The sequence below is a fragment of the Hyperolius riggenbachi genome, chromosome 11 (assembly GCF_040937935.1).
Source record: "Hyperolius riggenbachi isolate aHypRig1 chromosome 11, aHypRig1.pri, whole genome shotgun sequence".
NCBI lineage: Eukaryota > Metazoa > Chordata > Amphibia > Anura > Hyperoliidae > Hyperolius > Hyperolius riggenbachi.
The window spans coordinates 31,328,296-31,348,512 of record NC_090656.1 but is presented as its reverse complement, the minus strand read 5'-3'; the positions used below and the strand labels follow the sequence as shown (position 1 = coordinate 31,348,512).

The following is a 20,217-nucleotide window of genomic DNA, read 5'->3' as shown; positions in this document are numbered from 1 at the left end:
AATACCAGCAGCCTGGTGGTCGTGCTGATCTCTGGCTGCAGTAGTGTCTGGAGCATGCATGCAGTTAATCAGATTTTTACCAGAAACATCTGATCTGCATGCTTGTTCAGGGTTTATGGATTAAACTATTAGAGGCAAAGGATCAGCAGGACTGCCAGGCAACTGGTATTGTTTAGAAGGAAATAAATATGGCAGCCTCCATATCCTTCTCACTTAAAGAGAATCTGTACTCTAAAATTCTTAAAAGCATACCATTCTATTCATTATGTTCTCCTGGGCCCCTCTGTGCTGTTTCTGCCACTCCCTGCTGCAATCCTGGCTTGTAATTACCAGTTTTAGGCAGTGTTTACAAACAAAAGACATGGCTGCTAAAAGCTTGTGATAGGCTCAAGTAAGCAGAGTGTGTGAGTCACACAGAGCTTGCAGGGGGTCTGGAGAGGGTGTGTATAGCTTCTATCCAATCACAAGCAGCACAGCACATTCCAGCCAAACTGCCTGAGCCCGACAGAGGAGAGAAGATTAGATCATATAACACGAGATAATACAGCCACTGTGCATGTAGGAAAGGCTGCAGTAAGCCAGACCACATTAGAACAGGCATAGGAACTTATAGGATAGCAGAAATAAGGATGAACATTTTGTTACAGAGTCTCTTTAAGGTTCCCTTTAAGATTGTCAGGTCTTAGACACAATCTGTATTGAAAAGTTTAGAAAACTCACCTCCAGTGTCTGAAAAGTGCTTTTGGAGAGAGTCTCTTATGCCTGGTATGCAATTTACCTTCAGATGGGACGCATCGATAATTTCCAACAGGGCCGATCTGATTTCCAATCGCTAGTATACAAAATGAATCAGAAAAACATTAGGAAATCAGATCAGACTTGTCAGAAAAGATCGATCTGATCCATCAATCTGACGGGAAATTGCATAGTGTGTACCAGGCATAACTCTGTTAAGCTTCAGAAGCTGGGCTGTCTTTAAAGTAAACCAGAGATCAACAAGCTACAAAGAGTCGATACTTACCTGGTGCTTCTCTCAGTCCCATAAGCATGTGAGTCCCACGCCGTCCTCCAGCGATCAGCCGTTCAGCCGCGATCAGCCCTGGTAATAGCTTTGTGTCGCCACGCTCGCTTAGATAATGGATCAGCTGCTCCTGTTCCACTCATTGCCTGAGGCGAACACAGTGAATCCAGCGCTGGAGACTTGGGCGCGCATAGAGTAACTCCGGCGCCGTCAGAAGAGCTAAAGTTACTTTTAAAACACAATATTATTCATTTCCCACTATCCATGGCGGCCTAGAGGGGGAATAGTATTTAACACGACTGGGACTTGTGCAGCAGCAGGATCAGCCATATACCGGCTGTATCCTGCGCCCAAGTCTACCGGCGCCGATTCTTCCCATATGCTGCCTGAGGAAGCAGGTTGTGTCCCACGAAATGCGTCACAATTATTGGAGTACATTATTAAAGGGTATTTTTGAAACGTTTATCTTGTTGAATCTTCTATGGGGGGTGGGGGGGGGGTGAGTACCTCTTTCCTTAATTTTAATTTGAAAATTGTTTTATCCTTTTGGGGCCTCTGTGTTTCTGATACAAGTATCATTAGGAGCGAGCCCCGGCATTATCAGGCAGGCATACAAGCACGTGGGGCTGATACAGGCTACACAGTATGATTTTATACTTGTCCGTATCATATGGAAATGGTGTGTTTTATATGATGATCTTGTCGGGTCCAGTTGGTTGTTTTGTGTATATATATATATATATATATATATATATATATAAAATTTCTTTCATGTATCCAGGGCTCAGATTATTCAGTGATTTAAATGTCAGTAGGCCAATCTTGAATAGGACCCTCCATTCTATAGGTAGCCAGTGAAGGGAGTGCAGGACTGGCGTTATGTGGCAGTGACGGCGTTGGTTGATTAGCAGTCTGGCAGCAGTATTCTGTATCAGCTGTAGGCAGTACAAGTCCTTTTTTGGAAGGCCAGTGTAGAGAGCATTGCAGTAGTCCAGTCGGGAGGTAATGAAGGCATGGACTAAGGTTGGCAGATCTTCTGGGGGGATGAGGTGCTTGATTTTTGTGATGTTCAGATGGATCTCTGCTGACGAACAATCAATTCCCTGATTCATCTGGCCAAATCTGCAAGCATCTTTGCGACACGATCGCAGCAAAACCCGCGCAAGTCTATCCTCAACGATGATGCTGGAGGCACCAAAGTAGTTTGGGCGCCATTTATTTATTTAAGTATTTATATAGCGCCAACATATTACACAGCCACCTGCAAAATAAATGCAGGGGTTCCTCGAGATCAAAAAATTGTTTGCAGGGTTCCTCCAGGATAAAAAGGTTGAGAAAGGCTGATCTAGTCCTTACAATAGTTATATGTCTATGTATATATTATGTAGTACATGTGTCATAGTCTAGGGCCAATTTAGGGGAAGCCAAATAACTTATCTGTTTTTGGGATATGGGAATAAACTGGAGTGGCCGGAGGAAACCCACGCAAACGCGGGGAGAACGTATAAACTCCTTACAGATATTGACATAGCAGGGACCCAGTGCTGCAAGGCGAGAGCGCTAACCACTACACCATCGTGCTGCGCCATGTAAGCATCCATGTTAATACTGCGTATCAACATTAATTTGGGGACCGGCGGCACTTCCCACCCATGCCCCGCTGCAAACCCGCCCGTTACCGTGCCGATTATTGGTTGGGTGGCACGTCAAACATTAAACGGATGATTGCCGTGGGTCGTTAAATATACTTTAACAAATTTTTGTTAAACGATGTTGCGCAATATTATGAAAAAATTAATTGTTTGTTGCAGAAAAATCACTAGGTATTGGGCTCTACCCAGAACCTATTGTGGCTGCGGGACTCGAGGGCTTTGAGTCCAACAGGGAAAAAGCGAAATAAAAATGTTATTATTATTTTGTAATTAATTAATTTTTTTTTATTCACATATTTTGTTGATTTGACTGGTTAACTTTTAACAGATGATTTGCATTTAACTGTGCTTTCATTAAACCTACCCTCCTACATTTCTTCCTAGAAGTGTTTTTATAAGAATAATAATATATGATATGAAGGAAAGGCATGCGTGCGGGTGGTTTGGAATGCGCGGTGTGCCGGTCTGGGCCAGATTCTGGGCAAAGCATGACAGGCATTGAATAATTCTGTTTTGGAGACTGGTGGCAGATTTTATTGTACGTTATGTGAGTGAATGCCCAGAGAAACCCTCAGCAGCTTGGTAACCCCCTCCTCAGTAACGAGTCTTTTTCTCTCTTCTGGTTGCAGAGAAGCGACAGGACAACGGCCGGGTTTATTACGTGAACCACAACACCAGGACCACGCAATGGGAGGATCCACGCACTCAGGGGTAAGGATGTCGAGTATCCATGGTGTACAGATATCCAGCTGTACAGTGCTGTACTTAAAGTGGACCTGAACTCTTGCACAGCACAGAAGAAAAACATAGAGAAATGCACCCTGTATGTATTTAGAGAGTTTATCCTGTGTAATTCCCCCTTGTCTGTGGCTAATCATAAGTTGTAATTTCATCTGTCACCTGACTGCCATAGTAGATAAGGCAGATAAGCTAATTTCAAAGCACAGGATGTTAAAAATATGTCTTCTTCATAGAATCAGAATGTAGAAGTTCTTAAAGTATGTGACATTTTCTCAACAGTCACAAAAAGAAAAACAAACAATAAAAACCTGACTTTCCATCCTATTCTCACTCTGGGAAAATACGAGTTTTTCAGCTATCATTCATGTTGATGCTGCGGTGATTTCCCTTGACTTCCTGTTTCCTGTGACACAAGTGAGAGGCTCAGGAAGTAGTGAGAGGCACAGGAAGTGAGTGAATTACCGCCACTGTGGACCCAGACTTCCAGCTCTATCCAAACCCCCAGACAAACATTTGGTTGGAGTTGGGCATTGTGATATTGCCTTTCTCCAAGGTCTAATTGTTATTTACAAGCTACACAGACCTTTCTACCAGAAATGATGTACAGCCCACCTCTAGAAACCAATCAACAAATCTAATACTTTAGTAATCAGGGGACTCAAATGTCCTTCTGTGAAATGATGCTTCAGTAGCAAATTTAAAAGAAAGTATATATTCTGGTTTATGCTGCGTTATTCTGTTTTAGGGGTGAAAGTTACCATGTTGAATGTTTTTGTACTGCACATGATGTCAAACACACAATAAATTTAATTGGATATAAAAGTATATATATTTATTTATTTATTGTACTTATAAAGCGCCAACATATTACGCAGCGCTGTATATAGTCTGTCTCTTAAGAATCATAGTTGACTACTGCCTGTTCCCCCTTTCCCTGGATACCCCATAAACACTGTTATCATTTAGTTGGCAAATACCTCTTTTTTTCTGTTGTTGTTGTTTTGTGTGGTCACATGACTTGTGGGCAGCACGGTGGCGTAGTGGTTAGCACTGTCGCCTTGCAGCGCTGGTTCCCCAGTATGAATCTCAGCCAGTGCACAAGGTTTGCATGTTCTTCCCGTTTCTGTGGGGGTTTCCTCCTACATCCCCAAAACATACAGATAAGTTAATTGGCTTCCCCCTAATAGGCCCTAGACTACGATACATGCACTACATGATACATACATAGACATATGACTATGGCAGGGATTAGACTGTGAGCCCCTCTGAGGGACAGTTAAGTGACACGACAATATATACTCTGTACAGCGTTGCGGAAGATGTCGGCACTATATAAATACTAGATAATAATAACTTGTGCAGCAGTCCTCTTCTGTGCCCCTCCTTTCCAGAGGTAGTGGGCTACATCAGCACAGCACACCGCATGGCCTACTAAGAGGAGGTGTGGCTGAGGTGCTGCTACTGCTTTAAACAAGCTGCCATGCACCCTCCCATTCTGCATTGCTTACTGGTAAGGGGTGTGGCCTGGCTGACACTCCTTTTCCCATGATGGCTTTACAGAAGGGAGAGGGATGCACCTATGCCTGGGAGTTGGAGATTGTGTCTAACAGACAGGTTATTATAAAGTGCGGTGGGAGGAGTCAGGCTTTCAGCGGTATAAGAAATTTGCTGGAAGTTCATGTGACCACAAGGAATACATTACTTGTTCTATAGAGATTTTCATTGCTCCCCCTTTTCCTTCTCTTTCAGTATGATCCAGGAGCCAGCGCTGCCCCCAGGATGGGAAATGAAGTACACCAGCGAGGGGGTCCGCTACTTCGTTGATCACAATTCTCGTACGACAACCTTCAAAGACCCCCGACCAGGCTTTGACTCTGGGTATGCGTGAGACCCCCTTAACACTCCTGCTGGAGAGACGGTACCATTATATTCTGATGATCCAGCAATCTCCTCATACTCCTTATATTATTTATAACATACCTCCCAACTTTTTGAGATGAGAAAGAGGGACACTTAAGCCACACACCCTGCCACACCCCCGGCACACCCCTAGTCACGCATACCAAAAACCTTTCATAAGAAAAATTTGTTTTATAATTCAAACTACACTGGTCCTTTCTATCCTGGTTCATTTTCCTTCATATTAACATTTTAAAATTAGTAATATAACAATTTAAAGGATGGGAATAAAGTTTAGAGTCAATCAAACACATTTTTAGTAGATAAATATATATATTTACATAGAAAGAGGGACAAAGTCCTGAAAGAGGGACAAATGAGGAGGAAAGAGGGACAGCGCTCCCAAAGAGGGACTGTCCCTCCAAAAGAGAAACAGTTGGAGCTATGTTTATAATGTGATCAGATGTACAGGAAACCAATTCGCAAACGGGATTTTGTTTATAAAATCGAATAAAAAAGATACGAGAACACAGGCTGAACATTTTCTGGTTCCTTTAATTAAATATCAGTACAAAATCGCCTAAATACAACATATCCAGTTACATTTTAAAGAATAATAATTAGGATCTGTTTCCCATTGAAGATAAGTTGTAATTAGTATTTGAAATATTGTAATCATTATCCACATCAGATCTGTGCAGTACATCAAAGGCAGCTCTTCTCAGATGCAGTCACAGATTCTGATGAGATTGAGAACTGCTTGTGGGCGGCCACAGAAATGATGCTAGCAGAAAAAGGGACTGTGGTGTTCAGTCTGACATGTCTGGCCATTGGCTGGGCCGTTCTCTATACCAGTTGTTGTTGTTTTTTTTATATATCTACATCTGGAGGAGGAAGTGGGTGGAGCCAGTCCCAGTATACAGACTGATTGGTGAATAGTTAGCTGTCACATATATAACGCCTTCTGTTTACTGTTACAGGGTGAAACCTGGGGGCTCGCCGGGTGCCTATGACAGAAGTTTCCGCTGGAAATACCATCAGTTCAGGTTCCTGTGCCACGTAAGTTATCGGAAAATGCCAGTTGTGCACAAAACATGCATTCCTAGCAATCTCCATGTGTGACTCTGCCCGGCTGCATGCTTGTTCCAGGTGTGACTCTGTTGGCTGTATGCTTGTTCCACGTGTGACTCCATTGGCTGCATGCTTGTTCCAGGTGTTACTGCAATGGATGCATGCTTGTTCCAGGTGTGACTCCGCTGGCTGCATGCTTGTTCCAGGTGTGACTTCTCTGGCTGCATGCTTGTTCCAGGTGTGACTCCTCTGGCTGCGTGCTTGTTCCAGGTGTGACTCCACTGGCTGCGTGCTTGTTCCAGGTGTGCCTCCACTGGCTGCGTGCTTGTTCCCGGTGTGACTCCACTGGCTTCATTCTGGTTCCGGGTGTGACTCCAATGGATGCATGCTTGTTCCAGGTGTGACTCCAATGGATGCATGCTTGTTCCAGGTGTGACTCCAATGGATGCATGCTTGTTCCAGGTGTGACTCCACTGGCTGCATGCTTGTTCCAGCTGTGACTCCGCTGGCTGCGTGCTTGTTCCCGGTGTGAGTCCACTGGCTGCATGCTTGTTCCCGGTGTGACTCCACTGGCTGCATGCTTGTTCCGGGTGTGACTCCAATGGATACATGCTTGTTCCCGGTGTGACTCCACTGGCTGCATGCTTGTTCCAGGTGTGACTCCAATGGATGCATGCTTGTTCCAGGTGTGACTCCACTGGCTGCATGCTTGTTCCAGGTGTGACTCCAATGGATGCATGCTTGTTCCAGGTGTGACTCCACTGGCTGCATGCTTGTTCCAGCTGTGACTCCGCTGGCTGCGTGCTTGTTCCCGGTGTGAGTCCACTGGCTGCATGCTTGTTCCCGGTGTGAGTCCACTGGCTGCATGCTTGTTCCGGGTGTGACTCCAATGGATACATGCTTGTTCCCGGTGTGACTCCACTGGCTGCATGCTTGTTCCAGGTGTGACTCCAATGGATGCATGCTTGTCCCAGGTGTGACTCCACTGGCTGCGTGCTTCTTCCATATGTGACTCCACTGGCTGCAGGCTTGTTCCAGGTGTGACTCCACTGGCTGCATGCTTGTTCCAGGTGTGACTCCACTGGCTGCATGCTTGTTCCAGGTGTGACTCCATTGGCTGCATGCATGTTTCATATGTGACTCCAATGACTGCATGTGTATCGGGTGTGAATCCAATGGCTGCATGTGTGTTTTTGGGGTGACGTTAATGGCTGCATGCATATCGGGTGCATGCATGCTTTGGGTGTTACGTAAGTGGCTGCATGCAGGCTTTGAGTGTGACTCCACATGCGTGTTCCTTCACTGACTGTGTGCTTTTCCATGCCTGACTCCTCTGGCTGCATGCTTGTTCCAGTAGCTGGATATATGGCCGCCTAGTCGCTAGACGTATGGTGGCCTTTAAGCTTCTTTGAAATGCTTCTGCACAAAATGTTAAGTCCTCTGTTTCTCTCCTTTAGTCTAATACGCTCCCCAGCCATGTGAAGATCAGTGTGTCCCGGCAGACGCTGTTTGAGGACTCCTTCCAGCAGGTAAAGTGAGATTACTGTGTCCTAACTTGGCTGTGATTGGCTGAAGTCCAGTTGCCTATTAGTATTGTTAGACAGTATTTTGATTATGTCATCATGAGATTATTGTATGAACCACAATCAGTATGCAGATCTGCGTGAGCAGAACCAGAATCAGTATGCAGATCAGTGTGAACAGACCCAGAATCAGTATGCAGATCAGGGTGAACAGACCCAGAATCAGTATGCAGATCAGTGTGAACAGACCCAGAATCAGTATGCAGATCAGGGTGAACAGAACCAGAATCAGTATGCGAATCAGTATGCAGATCAGTGTGAACAGCCCCGGTACTTTGTGCGTGACAGAATCAGAATCGGTATGCAGATCAGTGTCAGTAAGCCGTAGTACTTTGTGGCTCACAGACCCAGAATCTGACATTACAGGGCTGACCTCTGCCTGAATTAGCTGCTGGTGCATGACTGAAGCTAGGAGGACCAGCACAACTGTCCAGCCACTGTCAGATTTAGAACAAAGTCACCAATGGCAGCTTTCATAATCTCTCTGTATATGTCCGTTGGTTTTACTTCATAATAGCTTAAAATGGATAGTAATGGGGCGTGTCCTCGCTGTAGTAGTAGACAGGGAAGCACTGCCAGAGGAATCCTCTCTTGTAATGTAACCCTCTTACAATGTTTTTAGATAATGAACATGAAGCCGTATGACCTGCGCCGCAGACTTTACATCATCATGCGGGGCGAGGAGGGATTGGACTACGGAGGCATTGCCAGGTAAGAGGGATGAGTGATGTGAACCCTTGTACAGTGTGTGTCTATCCATATACATAGACCTGCACACTGGACATGTACATGTGATCAGCGGGATGTGAACAGTAATCTCACTCTAATTGTATTTCATAGCTGTTTCTCTGTGTAGGCTGCAGTTTTATGTATAGAAGGTCAACGAGGTGCAAATAATACCACGTTCATGCAGATTTCATGCAAATTATGCAGCTTTGAGTTCAACCAATCATTTGGTCCATTTCTAAACCTCACAAATCAGCATGTAATTTTCATCAACTTGGAATAATTAGCATGTCATTGAAGTTTTAAGTAAGAACTTAGAATGTCTTCACTGAGTAAAATCTCCAGTTCCGTTTTACTAACCTAGACAGCAGAATCTGAGCATGTCATGAAAAACATCCATAATACTGTAATAACACTACAGTGTTCTCCCCAGAATATTTTTCCAGCCGGGTGGCATGAAAAAGTAGCCGGGTGGCATGAAAAAGTAGCCGGGTGGCATGAAAAAGTAGCCGTGTGGGGTGTGATAACAGAATGCAGGGCTGGCGCTTCTCTGCATATAGCAAAGGAGAGTGTGAGCCGATGACAGCCGGGTGGTCACTAAAACTAGCCGGGTGGAGCACCCGGCTAAAAGAGCCTGGGGAGAACACTGACACTACATGTTAATAAGATCAGCAGTTCCAGAGGATTCTGAATTAGTATGTAGATGATTGCAGCTTTCCTTGTAAGCCAAAAAATGTAAGCTGGAGCTGCCACTGGTCTGGGTTGTCCAGATTCCTTCTACTTCCTGAGGCTTCTCATACAGTGATCTCTCCATCCTGGAACTTTTGTCATTGGTCAGTGTTTTTCTGACCATGTCCTTTTATAGTAGAAAGCTAAAAACTTCTGCCTGGAGTCTTAGTATTTCATAATGTCTCCAAATTGGTGCCTACAAGATGCATGCTGGGAGATTTACATCTGCCAAGGCTACAGCTGGCTCCACCCAATATTTGCCTCTAACTTTGTATTCCAAAAATGGGTCCTTTGGTTTAGGACTTAAGGTGGCCCCTAACTGTCCAATTTCTAGCAAAATCATTCGAGCGATCAGAAATTCTGATCGGATTGGTTGTAAATAACCTCCATTGATGGACACAATCGATTATGAACGAGTGGAAAAAAAATGTCGTCCGAATGAATTTTCGTCGAACCAAAATTTGGATTTTCTTGTTGGTTGTGATAGATAGGAAGCAAAGATTGGTTCGTTCATGGTGTAGTGAACGATGTATTACAATATTTCACTTCCGATCAGAATTTCTGATCGCTCGAACGATTTTTCGCTAGAATTTGGATCATTAGTGGCCACCTTAAGTTAGGGGGAGTCCTTAGAAAGTAAAAGCAGGCTCCACACAATGTCCAGTAGGTATCAAAATTCTTTATTGGATCAGGTATAAAACCCAAACCACGACTGCTGACTTGTTTCGGACGCACAGTGGTCCTTAAACATAGCAAAGGTTTTTGGTGCAGGGTGTGTTCCATATAAAGCTCACAACCACACCCCCACTGTAAAAAAAACTCATAGACACACCCAAGAAAGGAGGGTCATACATAAAAGAGGGAAAAGACTTCCTGAAATAGAATACAATCTCATATTAATGGTAGTGCATGAAAAATGAACATAAGTGCAGAAAATATTTAATAGCCATATACAAGAAAAGACAAGAAAGCAAACCACAGAAAAGCTATCACAGATACGGGAGTGCTGAACAGTAGCGTAGCAGAGATTATTAGGTGGCCATACTGATGTCCCACCTCACATTCAGGCCATCTGGCACACGTCCCTAATTGAGCAGATACACACCTTGTTACATTAGGGAGAGTCCATTGATTACATGGGATAGTGTATAGGCTGGGGGTAAAATATACTTAAAAACATATTACTGCCTATTTGGTAGTCAAAATAAGGCTTTATACTTTAATAAATAAAAAGGTGTCCTATGAATGTTAGTTTGGTCTAATGCAATAGAGGACTTCATCGCCCAATAGGGATGCTTGGGATTATCACATGCTCAGCTTCTGTTGTCCTGGTTTGCAGTTAGAGTGCGGACTGCTCCCTTATTGTCACTAATGAGCTCTTTGTCAAAATTTGCTGTCATCTGTTTTGTCCGTAGCCTTGTTTCTTTGGTTGTCACTCTCTGGGTTCTGTTGGGGTTTCCTGTATCCTGTGTGGTGTCTCTGTCGATGGATCCTCAGCCTCCCCAGCTCAGTGTATTGATGTTGTGGCTGGTTCTGGTCCTGGTCCTGTGTGTCCCTCTTGGTTCCTGGCTCTCTGCTCGTTGGCTTCTCGATCTTGGGTCTGCTGTAATCCTCCCACTTCTTCCATCCCTGGTGGCCTTCCATGTTCGGTGTGTCTCCTGGCTCGGGTGTCTCACTCTCTGTGTCCTCCCAGTGGTTTTACCCTATGGTAGGTTACGTCGGGCTGTTCTACCACAGGGTAGAACCACGGACAGGATACGGGGGGCTCTCAGCATGGAGCTTTCCAACTGTCATTCTTCCACCTGTCGCTCTGGGAAACATATACAGGGACTCCTCCGAGGTTCATCAAGCTCAAACACGCCATGTGAAGACTGCGCCATTACTCAAAGTGACACCACAGCTTTGTCTAATAAGAGAAACCCATATCACTTCATAAAAAACATTTTCTGCAATTGATCACTAACATTTGTGCTGAAGATACATGTCTAAGCCCATAATTTGGCTTTATTAAAAAGTCTAAAAAGTAAAGCCACAGTGCATCACTTCAGTACGGTGGGCGGAGCCATGGAGTCAATTTTTTTATGCCCCCTGTAAACCAGGTGCGAGTTTAGACAACGCATATAACTTTTACTGTCATTTCCTGGCTCAAAAAGACAAAAAGGAATGATTTGCATAACTCCACCCACTGCCTTGACGTGCATTATGGCTGTTTCATGTCACTGATCACTGATACTTTTGTTCCAATTTAAGAAGGTAATACTGTGCAGTGTCTTTAATGGAGGAAATTTAAGGGTCATACTAAAAATTCTGTTGGCTTTGGGTATCCATAATTTAAGTGGTTTTTTAAACAAATCAGGAGTTACACTTCATATCCAAAGCTGATTTATAAAGAAATTATTAATAAAGTCACAACCTCTGTGTTTCTCCCTCTTTATCTCTTCTTGTCTTTTCTTATCCTCTATGTTGTCACTTTTCTGACTCTTTTATGATGGCCCCCTTGTCACCCTCTGCAGGGAGTGGTTCTTTCTATTGTCTCATGAGGTTCTGAACCCCATGTACTGCCTGTTCGAATACGCCGGAAAGAACAACTACTGTCTGCAGATCAACCCGGCCTCATCTATCAACCCCGACCACCTAACCTACTTTCGGTTCATCGGGCGCTTCATCGCTATGGTAAGCTCAAGGCCTTTTCTAGAGTGGGGCCAGTTCAATGCTATGATAAGCTTAAAACCTTCTGTTAATTAAGGCCAGTTCATTGCAATGATAAGCTGTGGACTTTGTACAGAGTAGTACCAATTAATTGCTATGGTAAGCTGAGGACCTTGTGCAAAGTAGGACAAGTTCATTGCTATGGTAAGCTGAGGACCTTGTGCAGAGTAGAACCAGTTAATTGCTATGGTAAGCTGAGGACCTTGTGCAGAGTAGAACCAGTTCATTGCTATGGTAAGCTGAGGACCTTGTGCAAAGTAGGACCAGTTCATTGCTATGGTAAGCTGAGGACCTTGTGCAAAGTAGGACCAGTTCATTGCTATGGTAAGCTGAGGACCTTGTGCAGAGTAGTGCCAGTTCATTGCTATGGTAAGCTGAGGACCTTGTGCAGAGTAGAACCAGTTCATTGCTATGGTAAGCTGAGGACCTTGTGCAGAGTAGGACCAGTTCATTGCTATGGTAAGGTGAGGACCTTGTGCAGAGTAGGACCAGTTCATTGCTATGGTAAGCTGAGGACCTTGTGCAGAGTAGAACCAGTTCATTGCTATGGTAAGCTGAAGACCTTGTGAAGAGTAGGACCAGTTAATTGCTATGGTAAGCTGAGGACCTTGTGCAGAGTAGGACCAGTTCATTGCTATGGTAAGCTGAGGACCTTGTGCAGAGTAGGACCAGTTCATTGCTATGGTAAGCTGAGAACCTTGTGCAGAGTATGACTAATTAATTCATTGCTGGAGAATCAGCCGTCCAGACTCCTCCTCCATCGTAGTCAGAGAGGACTGGGAGGGGGCAGCAGTCAGCCTCTCCCTGTGAGCACAGATAACCTATTAGACTGCGGCTGCCGAGCTGGGGGTGGGCTAAGGAAACACTGGTGAAGGGTAGGAAACTTTGGGTTGAGATTAACAATAACATCGGTTTACGGGTGAGTGGGTGAGTTACTTCCCCTGGCTCCCGCCAATTCTAGCATAACTTACAAAGCCATTTAAGTTAAATTAGTTCTATATTACAACCTAGTTAATTTTTGTTTCCATACTGTTCAGGCTCTGTACCATGGCAAGTTCATAGACACAGGCTTCACTCTGCCGTTCTACAAGAGAATGCTGAACAAGAAACCCACTCTGCGAGATCTGGAGTCCATCGACCTCGAATTCTACAACTCCATCATGTGGATCAAGTGAGTGAGAGCTGACAAGTCTGCATGTGTTCTTCCTGGAGATTAAAGATCTGCTTGTTCTGGGTGAAACTAGAGGATCGAGGGAGGGGCTCTTCTGCTTCATCCAATGTGTTTTTTATTTATATACATTTAAAGAGAAGCCATGTGGTGGTGGCCATCTAGATTTCCTATTATTAAATGTCTGAGAACATGTTTGCAGCCAGTAGAGTCAGATGATCTACATACATCTTTGGGGTTCAGAAAGTATTGAACAGAATGGCCATCCACAGGGTCTAATGGGAAGAGGGTGGGGCATGTTATGCAAGTTACTCACCCTACCATTATTTTCTGGGAGAGAGGGGGAGTGGCTACATGGGTAATTACTTCTCCTCCAATTCAGGTGTGGCCCTGCCTCCGGGCATTGTGGGATATTTACTAGGACATTGTAAGACATGCTACAGGGCTGTTTGAAGAGGAATGCGAGCAAACTCTCCCAATTTTGCTCTTTTAAGGAGGTGGAGGGGAATCTTGAGGAGAGCGTGTAGCAGTCGCAGCAGTCTAGATCTGGTAGCAGGGGAGCCTCAGTAAACTCTCTCAATGAATATTGGGATGGAAGGGGGGGGAGTTACCTTTCAGCCTCGTACACATTTCAGATGACTGTTGCCCACCAGAAATGGGGACTTGATCTCTTGTGCAAGTGCAACAGTTCAGGCCTGAGGCTGTACACACATGTTGTTAGCCTCAGCATCTGTTACTGTGCAGGAAGGGGACGGGGTAAGTGTTCGGGTACCATGTGTGTGTGTGTGTGGGGGGGGGGGGGGGGTTGGCTCCTGCAGACATGCTAGATCCCTGCTTGGCCACCTTGGGCGAGTTTTACCTAGTGTGTGTAAATACCTTTAGTTGGTTAGGAATGATGTGGGCTAGTATACAAGCCATATAAGCATTATTTCCAGAAGTTAATACTAGCTGCTTTTCTGTTCCTAGTAGTGGTGCCCTTACATAGTACAATAAAAACGTTCGATTTTGCCCGTTTATTCAACCAAAACGATCAAATTGAATGAAAGTCAAAAAGAATCCTTTTTTTTTTCCAATCAAGAAAAACGATTATCCCGTTTTTTGATTTTTTGTGAAAATCGGATCGGACATGTTGGAAAAATCTTTATATTCCATCTAACGGAACAATTAAATAAAATTATCTAATAAAAAGAAAAGAAAAAAATGTACCTTGTAAGGGCACCCTTAGGATGATCAAAAAGATACAAATACTTCTGGGTTTATGCAAATGTATGTAAATTTTTTATGCAAATATATGCAGCTTGAAATTGGACCAATCAAGTCCCACCCAGGTGTAAAAAGATTGGTCTAATTTCAAGCTGCATATACAGTATGGGCATAAAAATGTACATACATTTGCAGAAACTCGGAAGTATTTGCATCTTTTTGATCATCCTAGCAGCTTATCCCATTGCTTTGCGCCCTGCTATACAATGGTGTATTGTACTCTTATCAGAGCTGATAATTAAAGTTTAAAGCGGAATATAACCCTGCATTTCAACTTTGCTCTAAAACATTATTTACAGCATATTATATGCAACCAGCATTTTTTTTTTTACTAGACAAGCATTGGAAGGGTTACACACAGAGCTTTAAAGTTCAGTGGAGAGAAATGCAAAGCATCCGAAGTTTAGATAGATACATTTAAGTAAACACAATGTAACAAGTGTGGAATGTGACACACACTCTGACTGTGCAGGAGCTCCTGGACACAGAGAGAAAATGAGTCACATCCCTCACTTGTTACATTGTGTTTACTTAAATGTATCTATCTAAACTTCGAATGTGTCTGCACTGAACTTTAAAGCTCTGTGTGTAACCCTTCCAATGCTGGTCGAGTAAAAAAAAAAAATGCTGGCTGCATATAATATGCTGTAAATAATGTTTTAGAGCAAAGTTGAAATGCAGGGTTATATTCCGCTTTAATAATGGAGATTCTGTATGATGCCTATGAAGCTTCTCATAATGTTCTATAGCAGCAGCCAATAGGTGTGTCTGACCATTCTGCCCCTCCCCCTGCAGGGACAATAACCTGGAGGAGTGTGACCTGGAGCTGTACTTCGTGCAGGACATGGAGATACTGGGTGAAGTGACCTCCCATAAGCTGAAGGAGGGCGGAGAGAACATCCGTGTGACTGAGGAGAACAAAGAGGAATTCATCACGTATGTAGTCTGCTGCAGAATTATAGAATCCTATACTGATCAATAATGCAGTATATATGGTATTGATTTTAGGTCAGTTATATAATACTAGGGTGCCACTATAAGTTGCTACCATTCCCAGATTTACATCACAGGAGCCTATAGGCACAGATGTCCTGGCACCCTAGACCTCGCCCTTCATGGATCTACAAACCCCCACCGAACTTCACTGCGAATGTGCTGGCTGGCCCAGCTGTCACTACTTCCTTACTTCCCTTGCCTGTCATTGGTAGCTTCAGGTGCCCATTAGTATTAGGTAGCCAGAGGTACCCTCAGTATTAAGTAGCTAGTGGTGCTTCCGACTGAAGGTAGATCTGGTCAGTGGAATGCTGAGAGCTGGGTGAGTAACCTCTCATTTACGCTGTGCTCGGGACTCTGCATTGGTAAGGAGGGAGGGAAGGCACTCAGGGAGGGGAGTGAGCTGCCTTTCCCTCATCAGGCGCCTGTAGGCACGTGCCCACAGTGCCTTATGGCAAATGTGGCTCTGGTTGCTACCCTATGCCTATACAGTAGAATCCCTTTATAGTAAACTCCCCAAGGGACCGGCCAAGTAGTTTACTATACCAGAAGTTTACTATATCAGAATTGGTCATACATTGTCTCATCATACAAGCGCATGGTCGGGACCTGGGGACTGAGTTGACGATATCCTGAGGTTTACTATATCAGTTTTCTATAACGAGATTCTACTGTACAGTATATCAGAAATTGTCATACTGAGGCACATAAATTATACTATGATTCTGGATCTTAATTTGTTCAATAATTGGGAGTCATTTTTTCGTTTCAATGTTTCAGCAAGCGTGCACAGTGTCTAAGCTAGCACAGTGCTCAATATGCAGGGATTTGTATGCAATAATCACACAACAATTTGCACAGGAAGCATAGATATCACCAGTTAATGAGGTACAGTACTTATAGTGTGTCCATATGTCTGTGCAGCCTGGATGATACTGTAGTGTTGCAGCCATGCACAAGCAAGTCCCAGATGACAGGGAATTCCCTCAGTTATCAGGCAGCAGCTTACACAGGAAGCATAGATCTCACCAGTTAATGCAGGTACAGTACTTATAGTGTGTCCATATGTCTGTGCAGCCTGGATGATACTGTAGTGATGCAGCCATGCACAAGCAAGTCATAGATGACAGGGAATTCCCTCAGTTATCAGGCAGCAGCTTACACAGGAAGCATAGATCTCACCAGATGGTGCTTTTGGGGTAATCTGCGCAAGCCCAGAGTAGTGTGCAGATAGCGAGTAGGCTACAAGCAGCTGCCAGCCCACGCAACAACTATGGCTCATGGGTCTCTGACTGACATGTGATGCATGCACCCGCCCACATTCCACTATAGTCGCATACAGAATCCTGAAGGGGCCAAAAACAGGTTTACTATAACAGAAGTTCTATTATATAAGAGTTTATTATACCAGGTGTTACTCCCATATACTTATAATAGGACTTGGCTGGGACCTGGACACATAGTTTACAATTCCCAAATGTTTACTATATCAGAGTTTACTATAAGAAGGTTATACTTTACTGATAGTAAACTAGCTACAGCATGCATTGATCTCTTATACCTCCAGTATAAGCCGCTACACTGATAGTAAACTAACTGCAGTGTGTGCTGATCTCTGCTACCCCCAGTATGTGCAGTGTAAGCTGTTACTCTGGGCCTGTACTGATAGTAAACTAGCTGCAGTGTGTGCTGATTTCTGCTACATCCAGTATGTATAGGGTAAGCTGTTACTCTGTGTCTGTAAACAAGCTGCAGTGTGTGCTGATATCTGCTACCTCCAATATCTACAGCATAAGCCGTTACTCTGCCTGTACTGCTAGTAAACCAGCTGCAGTGTGTGCTGATCTCTGCTACCCCCAATATGTGCAGTGTAAGCTGTTACTCTGGGCCTGTACTGATAGTATACTAGCTGCAGTGTGTGCTGATTTCTGCTACATCCAGTATGTATAGGGTAAGCTGTTACTCTGTGCCTATACTGATAGTAAACTAGCTGCAATATGTGCTGACCTCTGCTACCCCCAGTATGTGCAGTATAAGCTGTTACTCTGTGCCTGTACTGATAGTAAACTAGCTGCAGTGTGTGCTGATCTCTGCGACCCCCAGTATGTGCCGTATAAGCTGTTACTCTGTGCCTGCACTGATAGTAAACTAGCTGCAGTATGTGCTGATCTCTGCTACCTTCAGTATTTAACGGTATAAGCTGTTACTCTATGCCTATACTGCTGGTAAACTAGCTGCAGTGTGTGCTGATCCTACAGTGTTACCTCTTCTGAGTTCCCCAGTTTTACCATTTTTTGTGAAATGCCCTTCTCCATTATCAACATCTTTACATACCACTCCTTATCATCCCTGTGCAGATCTTACCAGCACTTTACAGACAGAAGTGATGTGGTAGGGGTCAGTGATACGTCCGTGTTTAGTGAAAGTAGTGAGATGTCATCTCAAAACAGCTAAAGTAAATATTGAAAGCATGTTGCATTATTGATTGGAGCATTCATTAAGTCATTGTAACTACTCTTGTTATAAATTCATTCACATGTTAAGGCTGTATTAAAGGATCAGATCTTAATATAGAAGCCGATAGCTTAATGAGCTGAGTTTTTAAATGTGACCTCATTGTGAGTGAAGCTGGGCTTAAAACAAACCTGAGAGCTTTGGTACAGCCAATTTTGCATACTCCCCTCAGGAGGGGGACGCCTCTGGATCCTGAAGAGGCCTCCCCTGTCCTCAGCCCGGCCGACCCCCAAAGCGCAGACGCTCTGTAATTGCACAGCAGCACGGACATGCTCAGGTGCCCAGGGAAAAAAGCCGAGCCCAATCGGGTCCGTGCTGCTGTGCAGTAGCGCAGTAGCACAGACCTGGTCTGGCTCTGCTTTTTCCGGAGGGTCCAGCACTGGATTGGGTCTGTAAAGCGGTACGGGGGGAAGCCTCTCCAGAATTCAGAGGCTACACCCTGTTGGGTCACTGGTTTCCTCTACAGTTACACTGTAAAGGAATACTGTAGGGGGGGCGGGAGAAAATGAGTTGAAGTTACCCAGGGCTTCTAATGTTCCCCTGCAGACATCCTGTGTTGGCACAGCCACTCACCGATGCTCTGGCCCCGCCTCCGGTTCACTTCTGGAATTAGACTTTCAAGTCTGAAAACCGCTGCGCCTGCATTGCCGTGTCCCCGCTCCCGCTGATGTCACCAGGAGCGTACTGTGCAGGCACAGACCATACTGGGCCTGCACACAGTACTCCTGGCGACAATAGCAGGAGCGAGGACACGGCAACACAGGCGCAGTGGTTTTCAGACTTTAAAGTCTGAAATTCCAGAAGTGAACTGGCGGCGGGGCCGGAGCATCGGTGAGTGGCTGTGCAGGCACAGGATGTCTGCGGGGGACCAGTAGAAGCCCCGGGTAAGTTCAACTTATTTTCTCCCGACCCCCCTACAGTATTCCTTTAACTGCAGCCAGAAATAGAGGTTTGCAAAGTTGATCACATGACCTGATGCATACTGTATGTGTTACACAGTACTAGAAGTGGCTGGTGCAGGGGCTCTTGACTAGGAATGATCAATAAGATGCACATTTGTATGCAAATTATGCAAATATATGCAGCTTGAAAAAGGACCAATCAATTTAAACCCAGGTTTAAATTGATTGGTCCATTTTCAAGCTGCATACATTTGCATAACAATTTGCAGCAACTCGGAACAAGTTGCATATCTGTGATCATCCCTATTCTTGACCAGGTACAGTAGAGCTGGTCAATGAGATTCTTATAATCCTGCCTTCTATGCAAATGTAATGCAAATCGTATGCAGTTTGGAAGGGGGCCAGTCAGAAATGGCAGGAAAGACATTTGATTGGCTCAGGGACATGCGGCATACAATTTGCATAAAGCTTGCATGGAAAGCAGAATTATCAGCATGTGATTGGCTGTCTGTACTGCATGTATATAGAAGTATTAGGACATACTTTTTGCCCCGGAGTTGTGCCTTAATCTTCTCCCTCTCTTGCAGCCTCCTCACAGACTGGCGGTTCACCCGCGGGGTGGAGGAGCAGACCAACGCTTTCCTGGATGGCTTCAATGAGGTGGTGCCCCTGGAGTGGCTGCGGTACTTCGATGAGAAGGAGCTGGAGGTAGGTCTGCTGCTCTGAATGCCTGGGAAATCCACTATTGCCAGTAGTCTGTCAGCAGCTCATTGGGGCGTATAACCCATTGATAATTTGGGCACCAGTCTAGGTCTGGTATATCCGAACTTTAATTAAAGTGGACCTGAACTCTTGCACAGGAAAGAAGGAAAATGGAGAGAAATGTACCCTGTATGTATTTACAGAGTTTAGCCTGTCTATTTTCCCCTCATCTGTGACTGATCACCTGTGACTAATCAAAGTTGTAATTTGATCCCTGACTGCCACATCAGAGAGCTGATTGGTAAACACAGGAAGTTAACCCTGTGCCTGCTTCCATGAAAGCAAAAAGTACTGCAGATTTACTGCTGGATTTGTATCAGCTGTAAGGGCCCATTCACACTAGAACAGTTTGCCGGCGATTTCGGCAAAACGCTCAAGCGCTAGCGCTTTTGAAAGCGCTAGTGCTATAATCCCCTATGGGCCCGTTCTTACTTGGGCAACGTGCGGTAATCGCCGGCGATTAACGCAAATCGGCAAACGCATA

General features: G+C 44.6%; 1 protein-coding gene across 1 annotated transcript in view; it reads left to right on the top strand.

Annotated features, from left to right (window-relative positions):
- Positions 1–20,217, top strand: part of LOC137538478 (NEDD4-like E3 ubiquitin-protein ligase WWP2) — a 209,280-nt gene that overhangs the window by 169,029 nt on the left and 20,034 nt on the right. The window contains exons 10-18 of the mRNA XM_068260693.1: positions 3,303–3,384; positions 5,164–5,292; positions 6,294–6,372; positions 7,842–7,913; positions 8,590–8,678; positions 11,936–12,095; positions 13,169–13,302; positions 15,358–15,498; positions 19,559–19,679. Coding sequence (XP_068116794.1) covers positions 3,303–3,384; positions 5,164–5,292; positions 6,294–6,372; positions 7,842–7,913; positions 8,590–8,678; positions 11,936–12,095; positions 13,169–13,302; positions 15,358–15,498; positions 19,559–19,679 — 1,007 coding nt within the window. The remainder of the gene's footprint in view (positions 1–3,302; positions 3,385–5,163; positions 5,293–6,293; positions 6,373–7,841; positions 7,914–8,589; positions 8,679–11,935; positions 12,096–13,168; positions 13,303–15,357; positions 15,499–19,558; positions 19,680–20,217) is intronic.